The 10,871-nt window shown below is 39.2% G+C and overlaps 1 protein-coding gene across 1 annotated transcript in view; it reads right to left on the bottom strand.

Moving 5' to 3' along the window:
* LOC127373261 (rho-related GTP-binding protein RhoN) overlaps nt 1-7,079 on the bottom strand; it is a 28,415-nt gene extending 21,336 nt beyond the window's left edge. The window contains exons 1-2 of the mRNA XM_051417588.1: nt 6,744-7,079; nt 5,534-5,621 (exon numbers count right to left, since the gene is read on the bottom strand). Coding sequence (XP_051273548.1) covers nt 5,534-5,621; nt 6,744-6,848 — 193 coding nt within the window. The 5' untranslated portion in view covers nt 6,849-7,079. The remainder of the gene's footprint in view (nt 1-5,533; nt 5,622-6,743) is intronic.
* Nucleotides 7,080-10,871: the final 3,792 nt, after the last annotated feature.

Genomic DNA, 10,871 nt, shown 5'->3' on the forward strand with positions numbered 1-10,871 from the left:
TGCATAATCAGTGACTATGTGATTACAATTAAAATGTGAATTATGTTTCTAAAACCAGCTTAATTAAGAGTAGTCCTTTAAACCTGTAATAACTCATTTTTAGTTTCCTTGGGGAAACATATTACATGGTGAACAGCTGCCTATTTACAAATCAGGCAGAAAGAGCAACATTAGCATCTGTCTGGAGTCGTGTTTCTAATGATCGTAAGTCAAATATTCACTGTCCTTTTGCTCTGTTTTGTACTCTGCCAACCCCTGAGGAAATTATCCAGCTCTTTAGCTGCTAAATGCTCCACAGTGTTCAAATGTACAGTTAAAATCTACTCGACTTGTGGGTGGTATAAAAGCTACAATATACCCACCGACATGTCATCCATTTAGAAATAACCTCACACTATGGCTCCATTTCACCACGTTTTAAAATATACTCCTAGTCCTTTTATTGAGCAATGTAAAAAAACTTGTTATACCGCCTCTACAAGTTGTTTTCATGTGCAAAAGGTGAACCAGGACACAGTCTGCTTTAATGCCAAGTTTAATATTATAAAAATGATATGTAATTACCCTGGATTTTAGAAAAAGGTGATTTTAGGGCATTTTCATAATTAGCACCAGACGATTAATTAAGAACATAAAGGTCACCCCTGGAGTCTACATATTAATCTAATTTATGACCTTTTTAAGCCTTACATTAGCAAATTGGGTGATAATTGAGCAGATGCTTGTGAACAGCAAATTTCTTAGGGCACAAAATTCAACTCAGCTCTGATTCTAACAGCCACCGAGGGCAATCAATGCAAGAGGAAAGGAAATAAATAAATAAATAAATCACACTGGCAGACCTAACAGAACCGGTGGCACGCGGCTGTCCGCAAATCACCTCATACGTGCATGCTGGATAAAGATCATTTGTTGCTAAGTTGCAGGACGGTCTGCTAGAAACAGATCAATCAACGGCAAAATTATACTCCTTTTCCTTTTTGTCACAGAGGAAATGAGAAAAAGATTGAGTGAGAAGTGGAGGAGAGACATAAAGACAGATGGAGAGACGGACAAAGAAAACGCAAGGTAAGCTAATCAAGTGGAAGAGTGCTGAGAGGGCAGTGCCCTAATACAGTGGGACTCCTGACCTTGACTTGTTGGAAACAGTGAGAGAAGAAGAAGAGACTGGCGAGGGGTTGGCAGCCAGAGTGGATATTAGAATGATGAAATTAAGGAGAGGAAGAGGAGAAAGTGCAGAGAAGGGCAAAACCAGACAGGAAAACTGTGTAATAGCACACGAGTTAGGCTGGGATCAGATTTTAAGTTCTTGATCTTGTTTTCATTTTCCTTTGGAGACCAAAGACCCCTCACTAGACAACTGCTGTGTCATCATAATGACAACAACAACAACAATGCTTGTAATTTGAGACTAATTTGTTGGTGAATTGCATTTTGATGACTCCACAAGGTCCACTGCACATTAAAATATTGCAGAAGCTTCTTACAAAAGAGAATTTTACTTATTACTTTACTAATTTGTTTGGAGCCAAAATTATTTTGTTCATTTTTACTGTTTCCCAACAGGCTTTTGATTTCAAGTACACTTTTTCTCAACATCAGCAATATATACTTATAAACCTATGTAAACGCAAAACAAAGTAAAATGGATGATGTGTTTGATGGGTGTACTTTGGGAAGAAGATGCCTGGTTTTTTTTTACGAGTTTCGTGGCCATCGTAGTTTCCCCTACACACTTCACAGCCCATTCGCATTTCCAGGTTGTCAAATACAGACTGTATGTTACGTAGTTGGAATGTGCAACTTCACCAGATGCTACTAAATCTTATACACTGGTCCTTTAAGTGAGCTGGATACAGTGCCACCGCTCAGCCTTGCCTTTGACAGGACAAATTTAATGTAAATTATAACTCTCTATTCTTTTATGAATGTTTAAACCATGGTTTTATATTTGCAAAATTATATATTTTATGATATTTTTATTTGTGTGACATTATTTTACCCCTTGTTGCAATGACTGACCACAGACACAGTAATTCTCTTACTTGAGTCTCTTAAGAAATGAACATTTGAACGTCTACAATTCTGTGACAGCTGTGCAAACTCTATCTGCCGAGGTAGATCATGTGATATGATCAAAAAGCTCCAGAACAGCTTCTTACTGGACCTTGAGGTGAGGGTGGGTTGTCAACTGCTGTTTACAAGGCAAATGAAACACACTGAATCTCAACTTGACTCACATTGTTCTGATCCTAATCTTGATTCAGCGTCACATACAACACAGCATGAAAGACAGAAAAGGAAAGAGATTAAGATGGCACAAAGATTGAACAAAGAGTGAAAGCTAACAGAGACGTACACTGAACCGACTGAGGGGGGGATTTAGTTTGGCAGGGAGACTGAAAAAAAAGCATACAAGGATGTAGAGGAAAGAGGCGGGATGTTGAAGAGGCAGTGGGTGGTGTAGCAAGATGAAGAATGAGGGAGACAGGGGGCAAGTGTTTGGTCACACAGCAAGTGCCTGATTAATTAAATCCACTGTTTGTTTCTGCACAATGAGAGGGCAGCTCGGAGGCTCGTTCTGGCACCTTGCCTAACTCTCGCTGCTGAACAGCAGTCCTGCTCCTTCTCTTCTTATCTGTTATCCACACAGGAGCTCCGGCCATATATCTTAAAATCTGTGATGAGTTTGTGTTTTGTTATCATCTGTATTTGCGTCCTTTGGTGCTCTGAAGCCACCCACAACAAATCTTGTTTTATTAAAAGGAATTTTCTGATTGAATTTGACACTCAATTAGTACTACTTTGCCTGCAATATGAATCCAACATTCTTAGTTAAAGTAATTTAATTATATACGTCTGAAGCTTTATGCTGAATGTAGCCTGTTATTGTGGCTTCATAAGCTGTCTTCTCCCCAGCTACTGTCATTTCAAGAACTCAAAATGAAATTGTCACGATACTTGGTGATGAAAACACAACAGATTTTTCCATAAAGCGTGTTTGATGTCAGCCACGTCCTCACTCCCACTGGTTACTGCTGTCATGCAAACTGCACACGCTGGCAAGCCATACACCAGCACATATGCAGACAAACTGAACGTTAACAAACATTAGCCTTGGCTGTCTCTTAACGCATGCCTGCACATGCCCATGAATGCACACATCAGCAGAAGTATGTATACATTCAAACAAAACTGTTTGTGACTGCATATGAAATGTAAGTGTAAAAGCAAATGTAAGTAAGAACAGAAGTTAAAAACTCAAGGGTATTACAACCACTGTTACAGCAACACACACACAAAACCATCCTTGTATGCACGCCAAGTGACTGTAATCCCTCCTATTCAGTCATTAGTAAGAAGAGGCAGATACCAGGGGGAATTGCGGTAATACTGATGTAGGTGCCGATGCACCTGTCTCCTGAGACAGACCCAGAATAGCTTGCAGGGGCGCTGCGAGGCAACGCGCTCGTCTCCTCTCAGCTGCTTACGGAGAGCTGCAAGAAGCCGGCTCAGGTCAGACATGGATCACCTGCCATAATCTAGATAATTCAGAGTCAAGTTTTTGACTATATCCAATTAATCGTAAAAAAGAAACTGTTTGATATTTGGGGAAATTGGCTTATTTGCTTTTCTTGTCGAGAGTTATATAAGAAGTTTGACACCACTTGTGCGTCTGTATAGTAAATATGAAGCTACAGCCAACAGCCAGCTTGCTTAGCTCTGCATGAAGCTTAAGTCATTCTTAAACTTTGGTTTCTGTCCATATTACACACAGTGCCAGGCTAAGCTGTTTCCGCTTGTTTCCTGTCTTTATGCTAGACCTAACTGGCTGCTGCCTGTAGCTTCATATTTATTGTACAGATGTGAGAGTGATATCGATTTTCTCATGGAAAGTGAGTAAGCATATTTTACTAAATGAACTATTCCTTGAAGCCCTAGTGCCGCCAACATCCTTTCTTTACTCTTATCTCCACAACTATCAGTATAATTTATCATACTTTCTAAGTAATAGCGAATGGTTATATAAACACTAATAAATCAGTTATTATTTCTTTCAGTAAATAAATTCAGTGTTTGGGCTGCCAGATTGTAAAACACCCCTTTGGGTGGTGTGTATCCTCCCATAAACCCTTTTTAAAGGATTACTTATTAAAAAGTAATACCTATTTTTCTTCCACAATAGTACACGCTCAGATAGAAATAGATTTTTGTTAAACGTATTTATGGAGACGGTTTAGCAAAGCGTTGCTGAGAAAACACCTCATACACACATTCACACCTGGGAGCACTATGTCCACTATGTTCAGCCTCTATTGTATGCAGTGAGATGCCATTAATATGACATAATCAAGTCCTGAATGGCACAAAAAGGTGAACTGAATTTTTTTGTTTGGTGGAGTAAATTACTGCCTTCCCTTTGTAATTGATATCCATTATGCAGCTCATTGAGAGAAAGGTGTGTGTTGTGTGTGTGTTTGTGTGTGGAACAACCAGCAATTTCAGAGGGTGTTGTTCAAACACAGCGGAGTGGCCTCACCCACTGCAAACCAACAGGCAACATCAGCCTCAGCAGCTGCAGCTCTTAATCTCCAGCTTGTCTAGCTGGTCTTTCTGTGTATCTGTATGGGTGGAGGTTAATGGAATGCTGCACATTAAAGCTGCACTCTATGCTTGTGTGGGAACAAGTTTTTGGGTGTTGTTATGTAAGTGGAAAAGAAATGTGAAAGGGCCTGAAGGCTGACAGCTCTGAGGAATCTGACCGCTCCACAAACTCTCATCGTGTTTGAGTCTAGTCTGAAAAATGCAAAATGACTAAAAATGTATGAAAACATAAACTTTGCGGGTCTAAAAATCCACATCAGGACATCAGTCCTCACATATTAAGAGTTGACTTCACAGTTTTGAACAGCTGCCCTAAAGCCATATCAGCACTACGAGTGGACAAACAAGTCTTGATCAACATTTGTTAACTCAAACCAAATGAACTTGTTTTAACAGTGGAAAGCCTGTCATGTTGCATTAAACTGGTGACAATGCCAAATTATAAGTGTAATAAAGTCGTGCATGCAGCCAATTTTAGAGTGTTCATAAGTGATGATTATCCTGTGACAGATACTTGAAGCAGGCAAGTGTTGAATGACAAGTTGTTTATCCACACAAGGGGATGACTTAACTCTGAAAACAAACTACAACTCTAACTCTAAAGGTGACGACAGGACTGAAGTTCTATAAACACTGTATGAACAAAGACGACGTCTGTGTCTGCTAAAAGTGAATCTGAATCTAAAACAAAATTATATTAGTTAAAAACATACAGTAGTACTCTCAACAGATTATCCTGACACACTCTAGCTGTGGCTGCTAATGTTTTTTGGCCCACAGCCTGGATTTTGTTGAACACTCCAAGGAGTCAGCTGTTTGCCAATCTGCACGGCCTGCTGCAGTAACTTCTTCGTGGGCTGACAATTGCGGAGCACCCCTCATAACACTGGCATGATAATCTTGCCACACACAAAGGATGAAAACCAACCTGAAGTGTCCCACATGTTGAGCTCGATCCTCTGTTTGTCGATCTCGAAGCTGGCTGTGTAATTCTCGAACACCGTGGGAACATAATTCTGAAATGAGACATGTGCGGCAAAGATTAGATGAAAGCTCAGAGGGGTGTTGTGTACATTATAAGATTTGATTTAAATCAAGATAACATAAGGTACAAGAGAAATCTCAGTTATTTCAAGCAGCTGTAGCGCAGATGATAGTGCACTCTTGAACATCAGAAGCATGAGATAGCGTGTGTGGAAAGTAGATGAGGCCAATTCTGAGCTTTGACCTATTTCCAAATTCAGAAATTTAAGTCAACAAGCTTTGATTTCATTATTCTCAACAGTTCAAGAGTTTCAACTGAAAAATAAACTCTACAAGTAAAAAGGATATTTCAGTCCATCACATCTGTGTTTCTTCTTTTGGGTAACATGGCAGGTGTTTTTTGTTCTTTTCAATTCAATATCTGACAATTAATTACATTTTCCGTTGTTGTTAATGTATTGAAAATGTCATCAACATACTGTAAGCATGGGCAAAACCATAACTTGAATAACAACAACTGATTTTCTTGATTAATATCATTCAGAGGTTTTATATGGAAATATCATAACTGCACATTTAAACTCTTCATGTCTCACAACACAACATCCAGAAAGAGAGATGGTGATTCAGTGTGTTGCTCAGAGGCAGTTCGGCTCACTGGTCGTTGCTGTGGTCAAACCAGTGATGTTTCAGTATTTACAGACCAGATTGCTCCAACAGCGAGCGGCGCTTACAGCTGTTGACGCGCGCAATGCGCTGCAGCGCACAGAGCCCAAATTTCTGTGGCAAATGGGAACTGAATGAGCACTTAGTCTGATCAAATCCTGACATTATGTTCAATTAATGTACTTTTTTCATTATATTAGACCAAAAAACATAGACATAACCTGTCTACAGAACCTTAAGGCAGCGTCCCGGTCTAATTTACAGTACGCCAATAAGAAAAGAGCAAAACCGCATTAAAATAAATAAATAACATCTTGTGTGTCATCAGTCAGTCCCCATAACTGAGACAGCATAAAAATGTTTTCAAGTTCTACTTCAGAGGTCAGGCTGGATGGAGACTTTGTCGTTCCGCATGGTTTCAGGGACTTTACGCACCCGTGCTGCAGTAATCACTCATGTGTCCATCTTTATGAAATACAGCCTCTTACCTCTGGGTACGAGTCTTTGGCAAAAACGTGAAGGAGAGCCGTCTTGCCACACTGCGCATCGCCGACCACCACAATCTTACAGCGAAGTAATCCCTTGCTCTCCATCGCGCTCCGAGTATCACTGAGTGCTCCTGTTCCGCTGCCTACTTCTCATTTAGCTCCAAACTAGTTGAGAGTCGAAGAGCAGCTCTTAAATGTTGTAAATTTTGTAAATGTTTCCCCCGAAGAACAAAATGACTTCAGATCCAAAACAGATACAAACTTCAGTGCCACAGTGTGAAGTAGTTCCGACTACATGCTCTGCGCAGTGCCGAGCTCCTCTGCTCCACCGGTGAAGTGAGGCACACTGACAACACCTGTGCGTCTCTAAAAACCGGTTTCCTGTAGGATCTTTCAGAATAAAAGTCTACAGAGTACTGTAAAGGTATCTGTAAATGTATCCATATAGATGAATGAAACATTGTCATCCACTACATGGTAGATTAGAGGTATGCCCAGTTTTTGCCATGTTAAAAAATAAAATTCAAACTATATTCTAACTAATTTATAGTACTTGAGTTAACCATAATAACCATACTCTAACCCCACAGCCAGGGGCCAAAGTGTCCTTAAGAAAGCGACTATTGTATAATTTATATATAATATATTATTATTTATTGTGCTATTATTTTGAAGCTAAAATCTTCCTTTTTCCGGTCTTCCTCTGGCTGTCTTGGTGAAATGTGAATGTTTTTTTGTTTACTTAAATGCAAATTCATTATCCCTCTTTTGTAAGTGAAATTATAATGAACCAAATGAACATATTTTCAATTTATTGAAACCTTTGTGAGATTCTATTAAACTGTATGTTTTGCCGTGCTTTATTATCACAATTATCCAAGTGTCAGGCAGTGCAATAGGCTAAACATGTATACTTTATACATACAATGAGTTTCGCGTACTTTCATTTCTCATTAAACTATATTATTCACTTTACTATAGGTTATTGTCATAGATTGTGTATGAAAAGAGCAGGCTCTGAGCAGAATAACTAACCTCTGATTCAGTCTTTTAGCTCCATCTTCTGGTCAAACTGAGGTAGGCAGTTCATTTTCCAAAGTCAGGTTGGTTTTCCCCTTTTCACAGTTTAAGACCTGACATTTCTCTTCTTTATTTACTGCAGTAAAAGTAGAAGGTTTAGAGTAGAAATACTAATTGCCAATAATCTCATTTTTAAAATCCTTCCAAAATAAAAACACAGGTGTATAATGAACAAAATGTATTCATTTTACTGGTAATGCAGCAGAATGTCTCCCGTCCATGTCATAATACTGTAACACTTTATTACTGCCCTGTATATGTAAGCAGAATTTTAGTAATAGATTAAGTAAAGTTTTAACTCAACATACATACAGTACTAAGACAACGAAATGCAGTTAAGCATCTAACTAGAAGTGCAAAAAGCAGTAAAGTGCAGAGTAATGTGCATATGCAGTGGTGTGCACAGGGGGGTCGCCCCCCATGTGGCCCAATTGTTGAAAAACGCGTGCTGAAGTGCCCTCTTGGGAGCCAAAACGTGTGTTAAAGTGCCCTCTTGGGAGCCAAAACGTGTGCTAAAGTGCCCTCTTGGGAGCCAAAATGCGTGCTAAAGTGCTCTCAAGTGCGCTCTTGGGAGCCAAAACTCGCTAAAGTGTCCTATTGGGAGGCAAAAACGCGTGCTAAAGTGCCCTCCTGGTTTGCAAAATACACTAAATTGCCCTCTTGGGTGGAAAAAACACTCAACTGCCCTCTTCTAAGTTCTATTATTAGGTAGAGATGCCTATTGCATGTTTAAGGAGGAGCTACCTCACTACGTCTTGTGGGAATAGCTTTTCAAAGCTAGCCAGTAAAGTTAAGTTGAGCCAGAAGTATATCTCACAGAACCAGTCTGGATTATCTGGTGCTAATATGGTGTTAAAATGCACTAGAATACAGGAAATGGCATCTACTTAATTGAAAATGTTCTGGGGGAACACCCCCAGACGCCCTAGGGATTTATTTCCTTCATACATCCATGTCGCTGTGTGTTCTTCACAGTCCAACGTTGAAATCCACACAGTTCTCGTGGATGCTGATCCTAACAGCAGGCTAACCTGAGTAGTCTGTCTGTGTTAGTCTGTTAGTCTGTTTTAAGGCTATATAATGTGCCATTTATATAACAAATAAAACGTGTCTAAAGTGGCCTCTACAGTTGTGAGGACGCGCTATATGTGCTCTTTTTTTTCTTTCCGCCCCTGCCCTTCAAAACGTCTGTGCACGCCACTGTGCATATGTACAGGGATATAAAACAATAACATATATGAATATACTAGCAGGATATTTACAGTATGAACAGCATTAACAGAGTGAACAGAAGTGAATACACTAAGATAAAAGATACAGCTCTTAAATTAAGAAATTTACAACAGATCAGCAGTAAATTATATAGTGTGGATATAAGTACAAGTAATTAAATTGGTTGACATTATATACAGACAGCTAGATATGACTACACTATAGGTAGATATGTACAGTATAGACAGAGGCAAGTGAACACACTATAGATATATACAGAAGGACAGTATAAATACATGTTAGGGTGTGGGGGCTTAAATAGTTTATAAAGTCATCTCAGGTTTTTGTTAGTAAAATCTTAATCTGCAAAGTAACAAGTGGCTCGATAACTGAAGTGAAGGATGTTCGGGATCACTGAGGAACTGATTTAAAATATGGTTGTTACACAGAAGACACCCGATCCAGCCCTAATGATCCTGCTCGCTGTCATTCATCATTCGCTGTAGTTTGGCCTTATCTTGAACACACAGTGTTATAGGCTGGGACAATTACAACAACAAGCTTTAGAGACAATAATGTGGCTGAGAGCAACTTTAACAGGATGTAAAAAAAATCTATTTAACAACAAGTGGTCACATCATGTGCAATTGAAAAACTGTGATTGGTGTGTGTGTGTGTGTGTGTGTGTGTGTGTGTGTGTGTGTGTGTGTGTGTGTGTGTGTGTGTGTGTGTTTAAAATATAGAGCATCTCAGAACACTTACCACATTTCCCTCAGACCCAACAAACACCATGTTTGCGGAAACTGTGCGATGACTCTGTATTTATTAAGTGTGTTTACGTGGATGCCAGTGTGGCAGTGTGGTTGCGTGTTTACCAGCTGCACTGTACTGCAGATATGTGTGCAGATGTCTCAACGACAGTCTCCTCTGAACTTGAACAGGGGGAAAGGAAGTTTAAAGCGGCAACTTATGACCTTACCTGTGTCCTCATATCAAAAGAGGAAATACCTGCTTTTTAAAAACCTGTGTCTGTATTTCTCGCCAGCCTTCGCTTCCTGTCTGACAGACTCAACCACCACAAGATGAGAAAGCAGCTTCATTTGCAGGGTGCAAGAATCTGTAAGTGTGCACAGACTGTGGGTGGGTACAGAAACAAGTAATTGTCTAACTTTTTTTTGCTTAATTGCATCCTAATAAAATTGTAAAGCTGTGTCTGTTTTTTAAAAATCAAGTCTGTAAAGGCCTTAAATAAGGGTTTTCTTTATATTTATATATTACTAAATTGTAGTGTCAGGTTGTAGATGTTGGTGATTCTTGCACTTCTACTCTTTGGGGAATGAGGTTCGCATAAATGATCAAATGTTACAAACTTACACGGGGATTTACTGTAGAGCAACGTTTTTCCTGAAGGGACCCATTTCCTATCATTAAGTGAACAGACATACTTTATTAATTCTGTCTGAAATGTGTAATGTTTTGAATTTTTATTTTCATACATACTTAATAGGTGTCTTTTTTGACAATGTGTTTCTTCTTATTGTTCTATTAACTCTTTGGTAATCTTAAATTTGTTAATGCAGGGTCAACGGGTGGAGGCTCTGTGAATATAACTTGTGCTCACGTCATCTTAAATAACAATCTAAACTTTAAAAATAATCGTTTCATTTAGTTTTATTCACAAAACTGAATGAAATGCAGAGCTGTACTATGTTTATTTGTAAAAAAAAAAAAAAAAAAAAAGTTTCCTTACACCCCTTAAAACCCTTAAAAATAAAAAGAAGGCCTTGCAACCTCCTGTGAAGCTTGGGCAAACCCTATTGGGGGTCCCAACCACCA

This window comes from Dicentrarchus labrax, unplaced genomic scaffold (assembly GCF_905237075.1).
Source record: "Dicentrarchus labrax unplaced genomic scaffold, dlabrax2021, whole genome shotgun sequence".
NCBI lineage: Eukaryota > Metazoa > Chordata > Actinopteri > Moronidae > Dicentrarchus > Dicentrarchus labrax.